Source organism: Lagopus muta, chromosome 1 (assembly GCF_023343835.1).
Source record: "Lagopus muta isolate bLagMut1 chromosome 1, bLagMut1 primary, whole genome shotgun sequence".
Lineage (NCBI taxonomy): Eukaryota > Metazoa > Chordata > Aves > Galliformes > Phasianidae > Lagopus > Lagopus muta.
In genome coordinates, this window is record NC_064433.1 from 53,008,341 (window position 1) to 53,029,232 (window position 20,892).

The following is a 20,892-nucleotide window of genomic DNA, read 5'->3' on the forward strand; positions in this document are numbered from 1 at the left end:
CCAGATTTTCTTCGGTGTTTTTCTCCTCCTCTCTTTCTCATGGATCACTTTTTACCCAGATTCATTACCGTGACCGCTGCTCGGACCTGCAGACTGGAAGAGAGCCCTTGTGACAGGACTGGCTGCATTAGCATAGCCCTGCATAATGCTCCCTGTGACGTGTCAGCTAGCAATTAGGGAAGAAAGCTTCAGATACAGTTTTCAGATGCAACCAGAAGCTTTTGACCATCAGTCTGGAACATCTCAAGTGAAACTATTTTTTAGAGCTGATACTATAATTGTCTGGGAGAAAAAAAAAGAAAAAAAAAAAGAAATCAGGTCTCTTGCATTACCTCTTCGGACAAACAAAATTAACACTGATTCAGAATCCCTTTATCACGTGCATCTTCACTAAACGCTCAATAAAGTCAGCATTTGATACAAGCTGGGGCAAATTAAGGGAAAATACAAAAACCCAACATTTTTTCAGGTAGTGTTCATTTGCTGAGCAAAGACTGCTCTTGATGAACTACAGGCAGTATAAGGAGGGGTGGTACTTTGTATTTTGTCTGCCCCTGAACACACATCGTAACTTTAGGAACTTTTTTTTTTTTGTCTCACTGGGACAAAACAAAAGAACAAAACACCAAACTCTAAAATTACTTGTGATGTGTTAAGCGGAAGCACAAAAACTCACTTAAAAGTCTATCACGCATCGTGACGTTTTCCTTTCCATTCTTACAGTCGAATGCTGCAGATCAGAACACTGCAGTGATAAATGACCAAGAGATCTAACATACAACTGCAGGTGTTAAAATGCAGCTGCTTAAGCCCATACTCCTTCAAGCCAATGCTACCGTTTGAGCGGCCAATTTCTTCCAGAAGCCCTTACAACTGGAAAAGCCAACAAGCTGTCTGAGATGAGCCCGTCACACTCTGGGAAGGGCCCCACAGTGGAGGGGCTACTAAGGGCTGGGGGTGCTGGGCACATCCCCAAGCAGGCAGCCCTGGCCGCCAGCACACAGGGGGATGGCGGCGGCAGCTCAGGAGGGAGCAGCAAGGCAGGGAGAGGTGCACCAAGAGCAGTCAACGGAGCGGGAATGGTAAGTATGGGGGGAGGGAGGAGAAGGATGAGAGCGCCTGGGGGGTGGGGGTGGCATTTAGTTTTGAACTTATTTAAATTAATTTTCACTGTTCCATTATGATAAAGCGGCAGCACCTTTCTACCCTCCCCACCAAGAAGCAACCACTTGCTGAAAACGAAAAAAAAAAACCACCAAAAAACAAACCCCACTCTTTCTTGTGAGCACAAGTTCTTTATCCTACATTCATACACATAAATACTTTACTATGGGTTTATTATGGCATTTGTGTTGTGCCTTATTCCTGTTTAGTTCTAAGAAAGCATTAGCCTACATCTGGACTTTGGGGCACCTGTAAGCCAAAAATTAAATCTTAGCTAACTTAAAATTACTTTAGGCTCTGAAAACCTTTTATATGCCACGCTGGTTCCCATAGCAGACAGCCACTGTGTTGTTTGTTTTGTGTGAAAGTGAATGATAAAAGATCCATGAAATCGACACAGAAAGGCAGAACAGCAGAAAGAACTGAGGGCTCTCCATCATAGCGGCTTCTACCCTCCGCTGACTTGCGGAACAATGGGACCTACACACCCAACTGCAGATCTAACACAGCTGTGCATTTCATTAGATGAAGAGCACTAGTGACACAAGTAAATAATTAACTTATTCTGGTCCGCTGGCTGTGGTTATGAGACCAGTCATAGCTGACAGATTTTAATACAAGTTAACACAAAGACAGCATAATGAGCTTAGAAGTTAAAAACAAAATATTTAGAATCCAGCAATGGGAAGCTCGCTAGGCCATTTATAAAGTTTCTGTTATAGCCCAGGAAAAAAAAAAAAAAAAAGGAAAGAAAGAAAGAAAGGGAAAGCTATGAAACCTCAGTTCTGAGCGCCTGTATTTTAAGAAGTTGCTGAGTTTAGGTAGCAGATGTACAGCACATTCAATTGCAGAGAAATATGCAGAGAACGGGATGGAGAGCAGCTTCTACTTCTCCGTCTTTTAAGAAAGTTTATTTTTTCTCCTAAGGAGAAATTTACAAACCTGAAAGGCACCTTCCTGCACACAACACAACTTCTAAAAGCAAGCAGCTGCAACTCACTCCAAAACGTGAACTTGATTCACTTTGTAGTCCCTCTCTGTCGGAGGCTCTTTCAGAGATCAGCTAATGCCTGCAGGTCTGCTCTGAGAGTTCCTGACTCTGCTTCTCTCTTTCAGACCCGATTGCTGTACCAGGGTTTGCAGCAGGGCAACAAAATGCCAGTTTTGCATTGCCAGGCAGCTGCAAAAAGGTGACCGAGTGAATTAATCCATTAGAAGTAGAATAATCACTTGAAACTGGCACATAAAACAGTAAAGGAGAAAAGGCAGAAGCTGGATTTAATACAGCCTCAAGTTCCAAACGCTGTCCCGTGCAACACCAACTACATTTCACAGCCAAGCTGCCTGGCCGTTCCCTATGCAATATCCATAAGTAGGACATGCTCAAACCCGTACTTAACTTACTGCAGGTTTTTAGGACTTTCTGGTTATTATTCATTCAGACATCACATGAAAACTGCTCCCCAGCTTTCATATAGAACAAACAAAACTACTTGGTTTCATTCTCCCCCCCTCCCCAGCACGCATGTTCATGTGCTGCATGTGAAATCCAGCAATACGGTTTTAGCCTACACGCTGTATTCTGATGGGCCTGAATCTCTTCTCACCCATAACACTGTGAAGAACACTTTTCTAGGACCAGAATCAAACACTAACAACCAGAAAAGGCAGCAATTACTTTTCTAGACAAAACAAATGCCGTGCTGTTGTATGCCAGCCAGTAAATGCCAGCCCTCATCACTCCTGATGGCCTCATCTTATGTATAGCTGTCTGCATCCCAGCACCCCGTGCCTCCACATGGCCCTACAGGACACAGAGCTCTCCCACCTCTTTTCTCCATTCCTTGATGGGAGATATTCCCATTTCCAGAACTGGTGTCTGCCCTGCAGCCTGCTGACAGCCATGAAGGGCTGGGGGTGGTGGGAGGGGGCAGGGTCCCAGTGATGGTATGGGAAAGTTTGTCACCAGCTCTGTCAGGTGCCCTCTATGCACACATGCCAAATGAAAAAAAAAATAATCAAATAAGTCAAAACAACCTAATATAGAAAACTAATTACTAGCAGCAGGAGGGACATTAGCAAGCAAAGGAGACAAAGTGAATGGAAGCAGCAGTAATACCAGCTCCTATCAGCAAGACAAAAAGAACTGCATTACTAAGTTGTCCCTGTTTGTTTATTCCAATGATAGAACGGCAAAAGAGCTCAAACTAACTGAAAAATGCCTACTTTAGATCTGCCAGGTTTGACAGAGTTTGGAAATACCCCTGCAAAAAACAACTAGGCCATGTAATGAAGAAGAGGGGTACCTACAACACAGCGCTGTATATTGTGGGCAAAGGACCAACTGATGGGCAATAGTGAATAAGGTTAAGCAAAAAAGTACATCTGCATCAGAGCTCTGACTGCACACTGCCATGGCTAAGCACAAAACAACTCCAGGAGAGAAAAGTGCCGCATCACACGAGCTTTGTTCAATATCAAATCATTCGCTGATCTATCGTATCACTTCCTAGATCCCATTTGACATAAGAACAGAATTAAAATTAACAGATAAATAATGCATAAGTAAACTTGATTAGTTTTCTTATTAAAAACATCACTCTAAATGAGAGGAGGTGCTAGAAGACAATACAGTTTGTACACTGCTTTCCCATGAGCTGCTGAATGGTCTGATGTGATAAATTTGCATAGTCTGAAGCACACAAAGAGCTGATTAATTGAAACCCTTACAATGCTTCTGGAAGCAGCTATTGTAAAACAATAACCATAGGAACTTTACAAAATACACATGGCTGAATGAGTCAAGAGCTTAATAAAATGTGTGTTCAGGATACACTATTTGGAAACAGAATTAGAGATTTTTATTCTGTGCCATAAAATGCTAAATCACCCTAATTTCAGAGGTTGTTGAGGATTTACTGAAGAGGTCAGAAGGTTACCTGTTTGCTGCTTGAGATAAAAAATGCCCTGATTTTCTTCCTAAGCAAGCACGCCAAGCAGCGGTGTTGTGAAAAATAAACAAACAAAGCCCGTAAGGGAAGTTTTAACAACATTCTGACATCTCCTTTTCTCATAACCAACTTCTGAAGATAAAAATAAGGTAAGAAATTCCCACCTTCCCCAATGTCCAATAAACGCTAATCATCCTGCATTCCTGCAGTCAATAACAGCAAATTCTTTTTAATACCGCTTTAACCATTTAATTCCTATAAACCCACCTATGTGTTATTAGAGATAATGCACTAAGTCTGATTTATAAGGTGGGAAAATGACACCAGCAACGATTTAAAGCTCGCATCTCAGTTTACACACACTGCCTACGTGTAGTGCAAAAGCAGCCACTGAGAGGACAAAGATAAGTTGTTCTGAGCTATGAATTCAGGCAAGCACGAGGCAGATGCTCAAACTAGTAAAAATTTTAGAAAGTAAGCAAGGTCAGACTTTGGTATATAAATGGCATTGTAATGAAGTTTATGTAGTTGACAATGCTGTGAATGGATTTTGTTTTGACAATAAAGAACACGGTTCATTTAGGAAAACAAAGACCATCTTTCATGAATTTAAACTCGCTTCCTTGTCTTTAGAGTTGTTTAAGTGCAGATACTTCAGAAAGGTTTAATCCTTTATCTTAGATCTTCAGCTATTAAAAAGCTTCTGTTTGCCAGTTCAAACAATCTCTTGCTTAAATACAGTTTTTCCACTCCTCAGGAATACTGTTCAGTATTGCTGCTTAGTTCTGTGATCTACAGGACCTTTGTTGGAGGTGTTAATCCTTTTTCACATGAGAGACTGAGAAATGTTCTTTCAGAGAAGTGATATATTGCTTTTTTTCACATCAAAGGAGCCCAACTTTTTCCTCATTGTGACTTGTAGCAAAGCAAGAGGAAATCTGGAAATATAATAATTTAGTTTGTATGGAATTCAGATGAAGCTTCTTTAGCTTAACAATCCTTTAGCCTTCTGTGCTTTGAATGTGAATTTTCTGAAGAATGCAAGATTAGAAAACAAAATAATACACCAAAAAAGTTTCTTTATCCTTCTGGAAAATGTATGATATGTTATAGTTAAAGCAAAGACCTACAGCTTAAGATAAGTCCTGTCTGGTACGTATACATTTAGTCCTGAAACATTAGAAGCTTAAGGACTTTACAAACTAAAGGGACAGCCCTAAGATCTTATTGTGACATCCTGTTTGAAGATGAATATTGAGATAGCACAAAATACTAGCCGGTGGGTTTCAGAACACAGCGCAATGGCCTAACTTTCCTTCTTCTCCTGTACTTTGTTGACAAGTTTCAAAGGGAAGGCGAGGGCTTTCCAGGCAGTTTGGAAGAAGTGCACTTAGAGCATGGACTTGCATGAAAAGAGTGGACAGGCCAGGAAGTGGTGACCCTTGCCCATACAGTGTTGACATGGGAGAGGACACAAAGAAAGTAGCAAATACAGATGCAGTGGCATAGATCTAAATTATTACAGGGGCCTACCAAATCTACATGCGTATTTAATGAAAGGCTCTTCTGTAACAAAAGGCTAAAGCTGGTTTGTGAGATTTAATCTGTTGTATCCCAGACACTTTCCAATTCTGTTACTCTGCTTCCTTCTGCCCCAGTGACAAAGTATACCTCCAGAATACAAATCAATTTGGAACACATGGAAAAAAAGAAAACCAACATGAAAAAAGCTTTGCGCAATCTTGTATTTAATACATATTTAATTAGTTTAAAACTGTGACCACAATATCACGAAATCAAATCTCATCTTCATACACTCTCTCCAGAAAATAAAAAATACTGACAATAGAGAAAGGACAGTAATTTGCTTTCTCTCCTTCTTACTAAATTGAGGTACTTGTTTAAATGGCTCTATGATGGGCTTAAAACTAACACTCACAAATTAAACTTGAAGAGGTAATCAGCTGCATTCAGACAAAGAAAGAGCAAATTCAAAGCTAATTAAAAATTCTCTCAATAGAAAACGTTAAACCATTAGTACTGTGATTTCTGTTTCCCAGTTGCCTATATTCTTCTGCTACAACAGATCCTTCTCTGATTTGATGTTAGAGAAGGATGATACTAGCAGTACGTTTACACAGCTAGCGCAGGAGATTTTCCCCTTCTTTTCAAAGCTTTTGTTGCCTGTAATCTAACATTAAGTCAGCATCCAGCTCTTCACTGTATGCTGAAGTCACAAAACAGTAAGCTCCAGTGTTCTTGTCAGTATTTATTTCTATGTATCTAATGTATTTATCTTCTCCCCAAGCACATTTCTCCCTTCCACCACTCTTCCTAACATTTTTTCTTCTGAAGTACTACAAGACAATAAACTGAAAAGCCTGCTACCAGTAAGGGCATAAATCCCCGTAGGATATAATATTTAGAACGTGCCAACTCCCAGGATCACAAGAGATTATTACAGATTGATGTACTGGACAGCTAACAAGCACACGCCTGCAAAATCTGTAACACAACTGTTGCAATGTTCCCACTCTTATCCCCCCCAGCAAGTGGAAAGGGACATTTGGCATTCTGAATAATTGACGTTGGATTATCATCATCACAGGTCCAAAGAAGGGATGGAGTGGGCATCAGTCATTCTAACCTGATATGACGTCAGGTATAACTGTGGATGCTCCCAAATCCCCCTACAGCATTTAGGATGTTGTTTTTCATTACAATGGGACTCACACAGCTATTTTACTTTAGGGAAAAAATATTATTAACGCTCTCAGGTTTTCTGGATATTAAAGAAAATACCGTGATTCCACTACCATGATTATCGTGTCTGCATGTGACCACAGATAATATCAGAGCATGACAAGGAGCAAGAATATCCAGAGAAATGTCTGTCCTTCAAGACCTCTAAAATAAGCTCTCTCTACTGGGAGATGCCTTATGTACATTTAGTGGTACGGAAGGCCCTCTGCCACCTAAAGCTATATTGCAGTTTGCCTGACACTTCTGCTTCCTCCTGTCATTCTTCCACTTCTCCCTCTTCTCCTCTGATGAATCTCAATTTGTGGAGAATTCTTCTTGGTTTTTGGAGCAGTATGGGAAACAGTTCCATTTTAATGCTCTCCAACTATTTCAATTGATGCACATCGATAGCCCAAGTCAGGAGACAACCGTACATGCTTACATTTTTCATGCAAGATAAATATTTGTCATGATTAACATAGAAGCTTCTTAACTATAATGTATAGTTTTTAAATTCCAATAAGAAAAACTGTCACATGCAGCTACAATGCTGCATTATGCCTGAAAGAAGAACGAACCAATTAGATAAAGTTTAAGAAAGTACGAAGAAATGGGCTTTGCTATAAAAACAGTCTCAAGCTTAACGTACTTCACATCTCCTTTGTGTCTTAGGTTGTAAAATTACTTCAAACAAATTCTACAGGAATTCTTCATGAAAGAGAAAAAAGGAATGGAGCAGCTGAACTATCAAGTCTTTCTATTTCTCTCTTAAGCTAATGATCTTCCTTCTCACTTACAGAAACTATCCTATATGGCTGTTGTGGAAGAACTTGACTGGATTTTAAAGGGAAAGTCAAGAATGCACTGTTTCTTCTTTACTTTTTTGAAGCCTTCCATAGGTATTTTTTCCCCAGATATGTAGGGAACAGTGGGAATCACTTCTGTTTTTAGATTAAAAGCCACCATGAAAATAGAACTGAGAAAAATGTTTCAGTGTTCATCAGAGGGGTTTATCTCCATTTCTTAACAGTAGCAGAAAAAAGGCGAAAGACCAGTTTAATTTCAAGATGGCAGCCCAAGTTTTAAGCCGAGCTATTACTGCAAAGTTCATTAACTACAAGTAGTTTTAAGTATGTGTGTTTCAAATCTAAAGAGTGTTCTCCACTGTTTCCTCAGTTTCCTCTCTCTTTGCTCCACGTAGACCTCACAGATACTTGTGTCACCAGATAGAAGAAGTTGGTGTGCTAACACTGAATGCTGTGGTTCCAGTTCCTCAGAAATCAAACTAGGGAAGTACAGATTTTGTTATTGTTGTTGCTGGTCCAGTAGTTTTTAAGGTGGTGTCACATTTCGCCCAGTAGCAGGAGAGACATGTATATGCCTCTTTCCTTCCCCATTCCTTAGTCTCACGTCAGATGCACTGCCTTCAGTGAGACTAAGCAATGATTTCAAACCAAAGCAAGATCTAAATACACACTAGGAATACAACATTCAGGTAGCAGGTTTAGTATAGCACATACAATGCGGCAAATGGTCATGCTAAATTTCTAAGTTTCTAGATTTTCCATGTGCAAAGATGAAAAAGTGACTAGCAGTCAAAACCAGTCCCATATTTAGACCACAGGGAACAAAACATGTTCGCAAATCATTCGCAGTCAGACTGCAAATCTTCAGCCACTTCTTTCACTACGCTCCTCCCATGCACCCCCAATACTTTGAGATTCAGAGAGGATATTCCATGTCATGTTTTATTGCCGTTCATGCCAAAGGGATTTCATTACTATCTTCAAAAGATAGGGAAACAAGCTTCTAACTTTCATTTTACAATTAATATTCAACCCTGGAGATCACCATGCCACTGAGCAGCTTCCTAGTAGGAAGCTATTTTACAGCTCTTGGTTTGAAGATCAAGAGGTGCCCCAGATCACGTTCCATCTCTAGTCTTCTCTGTTATTCAGAATAGGTCCTCTCACTCTTTCCTTCAACACCTTTCTTGATTACTCATTGATAAATCTATCTAAAATCAAATTCACACTTGGAAAAACTACTTTCTAGGTTCATATATCAACAGTTTTGTTTGCTGATTCCTCCTTCTCTTTCCAGAAACATAATTGCTCCATTAGGCAAACTCAACCAATAAGGAATACTTCTTCTACCACTGTAGTCATAAAACATCTGAAACATGCATGATGCATATATGTGATGGGAATACTCAACACGTATTTCTTTTTATTAAATACATAGCTTACCTTTCTGTCCATGACGACTGCTAAATTTATCTCCAATTTCTGGGCGCCTCGTTTGCCTCAATAACATTTTGATCAAGAAAGCATCCTCTGCATTTGATGAAATCATTACTTTTTCAATATAAGAATCAGTAGCACCTTTATAGCTAGCAAAAGAAGACAGAACATGAATTTTACATTTACGAACAAAATTAGTTAAAAACAAGTACCTGTTTATTGTTAATTTTCTGGCTGAGATGCAGCCTTAATGGAGCCAGGATTATAACTGAAGAAAGGAGCTTAAGAAATATTCTAAAATAATTTAAGAACAAAATGAAGGCATAATATCATGTACTGGTATAGAAACGAAGGATGGGCAGAACACAGTATGGGATACAGAAAGAGAAGAACTTTGCAGGAATCACCTGAGTTTATGCAGCAGGAGATGCAGAAATTAAAAAGATAAATGCAGAATGAGGTTCTATCAGATTTCAGTATCTCATGTAGGAGATTGTTTTGTCTGTTGTTCCAGAAGCTGAGATGGTTGAACTATGACACCTAAACTTAGAGCCCTGTATGCATGTCTCTATCTCTTGATAATTATCTTGTTATATCACTTCTTTATTAGTATCCTGTAGGATTAAATCTTCAGCTTCCTATTGGTTCTGAATCACAGAGAAATGCAGCATGGCTCTATCTGCCTTTCTGACCTGGACACCAATTTTTGCCTTGCTCTCCAGTAATTTATCAACATGCCAAAGCTACTGCCGACTAAATAGTGAAAAACTTTTCATGCTTCCTAATTTATGTATTTTACTTCAAAGTTTTTATCTCAGAATTCTTCTGATCTTTCAGGACACTGAGGGAAAAAAATCTTTTTAATTGTCCTTTCCTACTCATTTGGTGCTTTCATAAAGAACATCTGCTGGAGTGCCCAGAGCAAGCTGACCAGTCACCATCAGCCTCTGAGATAGGAAGGCCTCCATCTTCTGGACTCCTACCTGGAAAAATGAGAGCTAAGCAGCAGTCAGTGTTTTCTGAGAGTCTCCATGGAGGAGATGCACTCCCTCACTGAGCATACATGTGTTCTCTGCCCTCCCACTTGTTCTGCTTCTCTCCTGTTTCTCCATTGCTTAAGCTATGTATGACACCACTCCTTGCTCACAGTGTCATCACTTCTTTCTTGGATTCTCCTGGGAAACTCAATGATTCCTCTCTATACACATACATTCAGGAAAGTTCCTTGTACAGTGGGACCTTTCCTCTATGCTACCTTCCCCAGGTAGAAAGACAAAATGCAACATACGTTACTGGCACGTCTTTGTACTGTGGTTGCTGTGGCACACTGCTTCCTTCCAGAGGTGTCTGGGTGACTGTTGGCATTGATTTGTTCACAAGGACTTGTTTATTTTCTACTTTTTCACCTACATCAAAGAGAAAATAAAATAAAATGTATCTGGCTACCTATATTAGAAATATATTCAAAGCTACAGAATAAGGAGTACTGGAAAACAAACTGTTAGGAACACATCCAGGAAGTAGGCCATGTTATATTATTGAATATCGCATGGTTAGGGAATCATCAAACCAGCTTTTTTGGTAATCAGAACAGTTGTGTGTCGAGGGCACTTTGAGAAGATCTGTCGAACATAGCCAAGGTCTAAATATAAATATGAAAAGGCATCTAAGGTCGTTTACCATAAGGAGAATATTAACAAGCAACACTGTAATTAATTTTAGAAATTTCCACCTAAATGTCTGGACATTACATAACATCCACGAGTTGTGCAAGAGCACTTTTAGTCTCTCTTTCCCTGCCCAATTACATTTCCCATCATATTTGTTTTCCTCTCTCCCTCAAAATATATTTTTGAGGTGTTAAAATGACAAAGCCTTACCTCCTCAGGGAGCTGCATTAGCTGACAATGCACTAGGAGGTTTTAATAATGAAAAATAATATAAAATCTCTCCTTAAAAGTCAACAACAAAAAATCATGATGGATGGAACCAGTAAAAAACTACAATATTAAAAGTCTGCCATTTTGGGGATGAAAGAAGAGTAGTACTTCATAACAGTGAATCAGTGAAAAGGTTAGCACTTATAAATTTTCTACTTATGCACCTCTCTTTCCCATGCCCTCCCATCAAAAAAACAACCAACATACCCACAATATTAGGCACCACGTTGCCTTCACAGGCTAACATTTAAACATTTTCCTCTATAATATTGTCCACTACAAGCAAAAAAATATGCTAAGAACAAAACAAAGCACACAAGAAACAGTAACAGAACGTTCATGTCTACTTCAGAACCAGTAGGTGCTAGGCCTAAACGTGCAGTCTGACGTACCAGGAGAGCAGATACCATCAGCATCTAAGATTTCATGGCGCCAGATTGGTTTGCGAGTAGCTGCATCCAACATTGGACCCATCACTTTGTCAAATGTCTGATTTGTGTAACGCTTCAGTGTACACTTGGCATTCTTGTACACGAGACACCTTCCAAAACCTAAAACGTGTTCAAAAAGTCTTTACAACATGTTATCAGAACAAAAAAAAAAAAAAGAATGCTGAAACACGTGCTAAGCTATGAAATGATGTATTTTTAAGTTAGATTATTCATCATTGTGAATACGCATACCTGCCACTGCACAAAGGCACAATTTAAAATCAGATCATGTATGCTATCACTTCTTAAATACAGGACTGCACACCAATTCTGAAGTTCTGTCAACCCCTCCTATAGCTCTGTACACACACACACACACCATTTTTCTTATCTTTGGTGGTCCACACACAGACATACCATAGGAGGAGATGTTTAAACAGGATGAGAACAGCCCCTCTTCCTTTCGGAGGTTCTAAAGGACCCAAACTTTCACTCATCCTTGTAGCTAACAAAGCCTAGCTTACCAGGAAAGTGATTAGTGGGTGTTTCATACAATCATTCCATTTTCTCCCAGTTCCAAGAAGTATGAATTACATATGACTTACATGTACACATACACATACATACACGTGTATGTGAATACAATTACATGTAGAGTTAGCTCGTTTAGATGAGAGAAGCAGCACCTTTGGAAACTTCTCTCTAGGTGCAGCAACTAGCCATACTACAAAACTTCCATCATGCTTAGAGTTACAGACAGCCTAGAGTGGAGCTTTCTAACAATCCTACATTATTTTAGTCCATTTGAAAGATGGATGTGGCCACATACAGTACATCTATATTGTTAGATTATGTCAAGTAACTCCTGACAGGCACCACAGCTCGCCCTGTAAATGCTACCAGTCTACCAGAAAAGAAAACATTCCCTTTTAAATCATGCCTGTTGTTGTTTTAGAAAAGGAGGCATAAATTAAATGCATCAGACATTAATGCCAAAGATACATGTCTAGGAATACTATTATTGCTGCCTAGCAACAGGGAGGAAGGGTGTATGGGGGGGAATAAAGTCATGGAAGAAACTGATTTTGGCCACCCAAAAATAAACCAATTTGATCACACTGCATTACGTCTCCTCTCAAGGGAATTTATTGAGGAGAGAGAGAAGAGAAGAGACACCAAGTTTTCAGGGAACTCTGCTCTATCCCCCAGCAGCATTAACATAAAGCTCTGAGATCTGTGGAGAGGATGACACAGGCCAGAATAGCACAAATACAGGTTTCATTTTGTTAGCTTCTATTTGGTGCATTGAAATATTGAAATATTTGGTACATTGAAAGACACATGCAGTGCATTGGTTTTACTTTTCTGTTTTTAAAGAAAGAAGAAATTAACTTCTCTCGGAATAAATACTATTTTGTTTTAGCCAATACTATTAATTTTCCTCAGAAAACAAGCAATACTGTTACAGTGCCCTCAGAGCACCAAGATCACAGCACACAAAACACTACACGTTACACACACTTTCTGAATACATTCAAAAATCTGGTTTTATCTATTGCTTTCATTACTGACAAAAATTATGAGACCTGTGTCAGCACTGATGAAAGTCTCAGGCAGCCATCTAGAAAGCAAATACCACACACATTTTATACAATACCTTTTTTTTTTGGCAAGCTAAATATTTCCCAAGAGACCATTTCTCCTTTTTTACTTGAAGTCAAAAGTTGTCATAGGTTCTTATAATGCTCACACTCAAGAGTTTATTCACACGTTGGCAACTTCACCCAACTATTACAACCATGGAATTACAGACACTGTACATGCAGAAAACAAAAGCACCCAAAGTGGTTTTGAAAACTGTTCGTAACTGTTTGTAAGAGCAATAAAATATAATATATGATAACACCATGAGACACCAAGGTTATTAAAGTATGTATTGCAGCACACAGTGGAGAACTGGGAAAGAATTGGTGGTTCTTACCTCTGTCCAGAGATGCTTTGTTTAGGACAAGAGCATCTTCAATATCGTAACCACTGTAGCTCATGACAGCAACTGTGGCATTCTGTCCAGCAGGCAGTTTCTCAAAATCTATCAGTTCAATTGTTTTTGTTTTTACCATTGGCTTTTGTGGATAGGCAAGAAGATACATAAGAGTATCTATCCTGTTTCTTTGATTGTATCCAATAGTACCTGTACATAAAAGAAAAACAACAGTCTGAAGGTCAGTGGGTTTCCTAGAAAAAAGCATTTCTTAGCAAAAAATTACCAACATGCATAGAAACTAAACTGACAAACTGAGAAATTTCATACAGTGAGATGAATTCCTCATGAAAAAAGTAAAAAAAAAATCATACAAGAGACTGAAGCAAAACAACTTCACATTATTATACTCAGATAAACCCCCAAGAGGTTTCTTATTTTAAACTTACAGAAAGATTTTATTTTTTTTAAGGGAAGACCTAAGCATCAAGGCAAAAAGAACAACAAAAGAAATCAAACTATTGTCTCCCATGACTGAATGCAAATAAGATTCTTTTAAAACACTGAATTACAGTACAAGTATTAAGTTTGTTGTTACTGTTGCAATAGCCACAGAATTTTTTAAGAGCTGAAACTGTGATCCAAAATCATATCAGAACCAATAGAAGGACTCCCATTGTGTTGAAGGGGAACTCTGGATCGATCTCTGTCTCTTCTACTTTGTATTTTCTTCCTTTTTCTGGGCAATAATTAGTTTACCAGCAGCCTGTGATACAGTGTCACAAAGCACAAACAAAGCATACAGCTAGCAGCAGCCAAGACTGATTTACTTTTGGAATTAGAGACGCCTTTGCTAGAAAGACTACTGTAGAAGTTCACCCACAATATATTTGTCTTTTTACATGAAATTAATTTTAAATTTACAGTTCAGAATTCAATCCTTTGTATAGACCTCCCAGCTTGAGACTGAAATTTTTGGCCCTGTCCCATCAGACTGCCAGAGTGTCTCCTGAAATCTGAGGAAAAAATAATTAACACCCAGCAGGGAAACATAAACTGTTGTGTAGCAGAACAAAAGTTAAGGCAATCATATGTTATTAGTTTGCTGTACCAGGACTATGCTATGTCTCTAAGCAATTAAGAAATTATAGCCTGAAAAGCTGAAGTACTAAATATTCTGCAGTACATGTGCTAAAGAACGAAGTCTTTCAGAACCTTTCCCATTTCTCCTGCAATTTCAAAGAGTGGCTTTTTTCAAAGAAAGGTCAAAGCAGCCTAACTATAATGAAGACTTCACATGGCCAGCATATAACATAGCTGAACACAAAGCTGCTCCTAAGGGCTTTATGTGTTATATGCACATACTTGCAATTTCCAATTGTCTGCATTTAAATAAAACATCTAGAATATCAATGATTTAAATGCAGGCAGCATCATGGGCAGTTCCAAAGGCCTACTGGGCTGCTTACTGCTAGGCTCACTGTTCTGAACCACCATTCTCAGGGATGAGAACAGGGAGATACCTCAACAAATAATGTCAAAAACAAACATCTTACTAACCATCTGGCAGGCCTAGACTTTTCTTGGTTCGGGGAAGTAAACCTGAAGCCACAAGCACAATGTTCTTAAACACCTGGGACAATTTAGAATGCTTGACAGGCTTTACCCATCCCTTGCTTCTGAACAGCTGCTCTCCTGTCTTTTTCTTAGAGGAAGAAATAGTTCATCCCAGGGCAGTATTTTCTGCACGCAGCAAGAAGCAAGCTCACAGGGCCTGGAATTTCCAACACTGACGACTCTCCCAGTAATCCCTGAATAAGGCTCTACAACCTGAATGCTCTCTTACTTTTGATATTACTCTAGCCTAAGAACAAGACAATGTTTTCATTTCTACTCCCAAACAAAACGGAGCTTTAGACGACTCTTTTTCTTGGCACCTAGAATGAATAATGTGTGCTTTCAGGACAGGCTATCTGCTGCACAGCTCATCTTAGAAGTTTTAGACAGGTGTATTTCCCTGTTGTTGAGAGAAATATTCTCCTGAGTATGCCACTATCTTTCTCAACTTTCTCTTCTGAAATGCTTGCAATTTTTTTCTCCTCTGGCATGTCAGATCTTAGCTAAATTTCTTCTTTTATACTCCAGGAACAATCTGAGTAACCTCTTATATCTAAGGGTTTACAGATGACACACTCACATATTTCAGGTAATTCAAATTCAAATTCTATCTATGCCAGAGTAACAATGCTTCATGTGTTTCAAAGGTTCAGCTGTTACTGCTTATCTCAGACCAGAACTGACATTACTGAGATTTTGAGCCTCAGTAATAAAGTATTCAGGTAATTTTTAGAGCTGAGTGTTGTAGCATATCGAATGGAAAATGTACATGTAGACCAAGTAGTGGATATCCTAGCAGGAAAGAAATGTTAGTAGAGAATGATTCAAGAACACAAGTAAAATGATCAAACACCTGAGGGATGGGATGCCACTCAGAGGGACCTACACAGGCTTGAGCAGTGGGTCCAGGTGAACCTCATGAGGTTCAACAAATTCAAATGTCAATAAAGAATGGGGGATGAAAGGATTGAGCACAGCCCTCCCAAAAAAGACTCGGGGTGCTGGTCAATGGCAAACTGGACAGGAGCCAGCAATGTGTCCTCACAGCTCAGAAAGCCATCTGTATCCTGGACACATCAAAAGAAGTGTGGCCAACAGTACAAGGGATGTGATCTTGCCCTTCTGCTCTGCACTGGTGAAGCCTCACTAGGAGCACTGTGTCCAGGTGTGAAGTCTTCAGTACAGGAGAGACAAGGACCTGTAGGAGCACATCCAGAGGAGGGCCACAAAAATGATCAAAGGGATAGAACATACAGCCAGCTAGAATACACATTTATCCAATCCTCTGGTGTATTACTTACAGCAAGATTAAATTTAACAACCAAAATTAACATAGATACAGAAATTAACCTACTTGAGATAGGAGCACAAAGGGATATATTACTGCACAAGTCAAGAGAGGAACTTCCATACTTCTGTACTTCCCTTAGTTTCACCATGGATTTTCTACTATTCTGTCCTTCATATGAGCACAAACCAACAGAGAACAGGTGAATCATTTTAAAGGCTGCAGTGAACCCTGTAGAGAAGCTCCACCTCAGCTCACAGATTTTCTTTCACATTACATGTCTTGATTGATGTGGACATTCAGGATCTGAAATACTCTTCTCAAGGTAGAAAGATTAAGAAGTTGGTCCCAAAGATTATGGGGGAAATCTGGCTTGTTACTGCCCCAACAGGTGCCTGGTGCCAGGGAGAGAAGCTCCAGACAGGGGCTGCCTCACAGGGCCCAAGTGCTGCAGAACTGGGTCTGGCCACAAAGCAGCAAGCCCAGAAGAACAGCACAAGCTGGTGTTGCTTTGTTGGCTTAGTTCCCTGCCTACAGGCCGGCCATACACAACCTGGGAGCACTTCAGCTCTCAGCCCACCGACCGAAGTTGCATCAGTGTTCTTGCTCACTCCCCAAAACTGCCCTCAAATATTCTCTGTTCTTTCACAGGCTGGAGCTACAACTGACATGCAGAGCCTTCCTTCCTTGCTCAGACTCGTGTTAAACACTTGGGTTGGAACCACCACACACAGCTTTGCGGACTTGCAAAGCCACCCTCACAGATAGGCCTGTGCAATACAGTGGACTGCTGACAGGACTATGGGTGTTTTCATTTCTTACATTAGGTTTTTGTGTAACGCTTCTCAGTAACAGAGGTACAGCACATAAAACAGACCCATTTCCTGCAAGTTGAAGTGACTGAAAAGCTGCATTTAAAATCACACCTCTAGTCTTAGGCGCCTTTGATCATTTTAAACATTACTGTACCAACACATGGAATTCGAACAGTACAGATTCTTGTATTTTAGTCCTAAATATTCCCCAGATTTTATGCTTCTGCTGTTACTTCTGCACTCAAATGTCAGCCTTCCACTGAGGCCCTTGCAGCTGCTCCTGTATTTGCCAGCACAACTTCCCCTCGGTCTCACAGCACAACTGACAGTGCAGTACAGCACACGGTACATTGTCTATGACAAAACAAAGAGATTTCATTTCAATATCATCTCACTGAAATCCACTTTGCTCACTACACCGAGTGCAGCCCCAGTCCTCCAACAAAATGACCCACTCAGAAAGATATTTTTCCATATGTTTTAGACGGTCGTATTTTAACACCTAACACTCATCAAGGATGCTGGATTGCAGACCTCACTGCAACCTGACGGACACCATCCCTTTATCTGTGCTTTCACATCTTTCTCTACAGCTGATATTTGTAAAAAGGGCTGACCAAGCACACAGGGCCCTCGTTCTGAGCACGGGGCCCCCGCTGTGCTCCCCAGTTTCGGACAGACAGAAGTGACACCGTGCACTTGGACGTGTCTCCACATGGCAACATGGACCTTGTAGCCAGTCTGCAATTGTGAGATGGGGAAAGAAAGAAGGGTGGAGAACTGCAGAAAAGCTTGGGGTTTGTAGTGCAGCATTACATGCCCTCGTAAGTAAAGTCTGAACTACGTGTAACCTGTTTCAGGATTATCCTTTAGATCTACAGCTGTATAGAAAAAACAGTTTCTGCCCCTACATATTACCACTGAGGGTGTTTTTTTTAGAAAGCACTAATTAAAGAAAAGTTTGGGTGCTTGCAGATACTTCAGGCAGAGCAAAACAAAGCTCAGGTCACGTGCCAACATTTAAAATGTACTTTTATCTAGCTGCTTATTCTTAGAGTCAGGTGTTTTGTCATAACAAACTGAAACAAAAGCTTTTTTTATTGCTCAAGATATTCAATGGCTTTTGTGTTCCTAGCGTCAGCAGAAACGTCAGAGGATTGTATCCAAGGAGCTAAATGTGCAAGACCTGGGGTCAAAGCAGCTGAATACACCAACCTCAGAAAACACAGACAATGAATTGCAAATGACACTCAAAACAAAACGGGGAAAAAAACCTTCACACAGAAAACTACAAAAGAACTCCACAGATACTGAATTGGCTTTCTGTACACACTGATCCTGCTTAACTGTGTGTGGTAACTAACCAAACCTTCTGAGACTAATAGTCATAAAATAGAGACTCGGGGGTGGGAGGAAAGATAATGGGATGGGGGAGAACCGTAAGAAAAAAGATTGCATCGCCCCTCTCTCTTTTTTAAATTTTATTTAAAGGGGATAACACACATCTGCTTCTATTTTCTGCTATTTTGGTGGCTGACCACGACAGTTCAGCATCAGGCAGTTAGTATGCTACTATTTCTGCTGGAAAAGGCTCACTAAAGGTGCTGAGGTTCAGATGCACAGCATTAACAGGAGTGGTGTGCTTTTTTTCTACAGTAACTCAGCTTCCAAGGGACCATCAATACAAGCACATGTACAGCACAAGTCTGAGTGCAGCTGTCTGAGCTGATGCACTGCAGCTCAGATTCTTGTCAGCACTCACTCTGGTTTGATCACAGGCTGTATGACTGCAATGCTTTAATGCTAGCTTAGCTATGTAAGAATGGAAGAATGAGGACTTACTGTGTGTTAATTGCTCACCACTGCATACTTAGAAAATGGTTTGGTTTTTCTTTAATGATCAGCTGGTACGTTTGTAAAAAGAATAATTAACTGATCATAAATCAATTTTGTTTCAATCATTTTTCTGGGAAGTCATTATTATACTGCATTCTTCATTTAAAAAGGGAAAAAAAAAGAGCCCCGAATCTTAAACTGCTGCTGTGGGAAGTGGGCAAGTAACTAAGTGTGCTCTTTAGTAATTTGCTCACTGTGTTTCTATAATGTCAGTCTAACTTTTCTTTTAAAAGACAACTGCTCGGCTACTGAGGAAAAGTCTCTTCTCTTTGCACTGTCTCTCTTTGTGAGAATGCTTTATTTATTTATTTATTTTTTGCCTGGAATCTCTTATCTCTTTTTGTCCGGAAACTCATAGCACATTGCAGCATAAAGAGAAAGGAAAACCTGACTGCCAATCCTTCCGTTATGTTGAAAACTTCAAAGTCATTATGATTTACCCCCCTAAAAAAACCAAAAAACAAAAAAACAGCAATAGTGCCCCCCATTTTCTCCAAATGTAATTATTAAGACTTACAGATATGGTCTCCATCCAGCATAACTGCTTTTTTATTTTATTTTTTCAAACTTTTTAGAAGTAACTCTTCCTTACTTCATCTCAGCAAGGAAGTATTCCCTTCCTAGAGAAACTTTAATGTTGAGCAGGAGAGAATATCTCTGTTTTGTTACTTTCTCTACACAGCCTCAAAAACTACATAATATTCCAAAGTGGAGTAAAAATCAAATAATCTTACCCATTGCTTGTTTCCCCATGGCACACTGGTAAGTGTTTCGTGGGGACTGGTTGTGGTGAGGATATGGAATCAGACCGGCACAGACACCAAGCAGCGTGAAAGGCTCAATCTCCAAATGTGTTGTATCCCTTAAAAACAAAAAAAAAGGGTACCAGTTACAGAAGGCTTGTGAACAAACATATAAATATCAGTTATTTAATTTAATAGTATCTCATAACTCTTTATTTCAGTTTTGCTAAGGAAAATGCAAGCCAGTAAGACTTCAAAATATGGATTCAATGTGGGATTTTTTTTTAGCTTTTTTTTTTTTTTTTTCTTCCTAATTTTAACTGTTTCCACATGAAATGAATTAAAGGAAAATAAAGTTTCATCAAGGAGAGAAAAAGCCTCTAGGTAACAACAACCTGAGGGAGCTCAGCAAGACAATAAAAACATCAGCTTATACAGCAAGTCCCAAAAATGCCTTAAGGAATGTCATCGCATGTAACAAGAGTCCTCCGCATCAAGTTACCATTCTAGAGATCTAAAAATCTACAGGGGATGTGGAGGAAGGAGAAGCAAGACAGATTCAGGTATTGAAGAAAATCCCAAAGCGTAGTTTTAGTTTTCCAAGATCAGTTATATAATATCAGTTAGAAAGAAAACATCTGTTTCCAAACCAGATCCAGCACCATGGATGATACGCCATAATAAAATACTACTTGAAAAGCTCTGCAAATATTTTGATATTAATTACGTTGCTACATGGCACAACTGATGAGGAATAAAAAGACAGGGACAAGGCGTACAAAGGCTGAGAAATAAGAAAAAATCCATTCTACCTGGCTTGAGCTTAAGAAATTCCATGCACAATGAAGACAATTAAATCAGTGTGTGCGAGGATGCACACAGAGCGACTAACAACTGAGGATGCAGTATACAATAAAGCTTGGTTGAAGCAGGCCTGTTTTTTAAAATCAACATAAGCAACTAGGAAATGCTTCATTTTAACATAAAGATAACTATAACTAAACCTGCCCAAGGCATATCTTTCAAGAGCACAGCAGATGTATAGGTATACATTGCTTGTCTCACACATCTAAATCCACTG

The 20,892-nt window shown here is 39.6% G+C and overlaps 1 protein-coding gene across 1 annotated transcript in view; it reads right to left on the reverse strand.

Annotated features, from left to right (window-relative positions):
• The window catches only part of POLR3B (RNA polymerase III subunit B), a 70,376-nt gene that overhangs the window by 15,595 nt on the left and 33,889 nt on the right, over positions 1 to 20,892 (reverse strand). The window contains exons 19-23 of the mRNA XM_048960922.1: positions 19,803 to 19,930; positions 13,453 to 13,662; positions 11,433 to 11,591; positions 10,389 to 10,506; positions 9,107 to 9,249 (exon numbers count right to left, since the gene is read on the reverse strand). Coding sequence (XP_048816879.1) covers positions 9,107 to 9,249; positions 10,389 to 10,506; positions 11,433 to 11,591; positions 13,453 to 13,662; positions 19,803 to 19,930 — 758 coding nt within the window. The remainder of the gene's footprint in view (positions 1 to 9,106; positions 9,250 to 10,388; positions 10,507 to 11,432; positions 11,592 to 13,452; positions 13,663 to 19,802; positions 19,931 to 20,892) is intronic.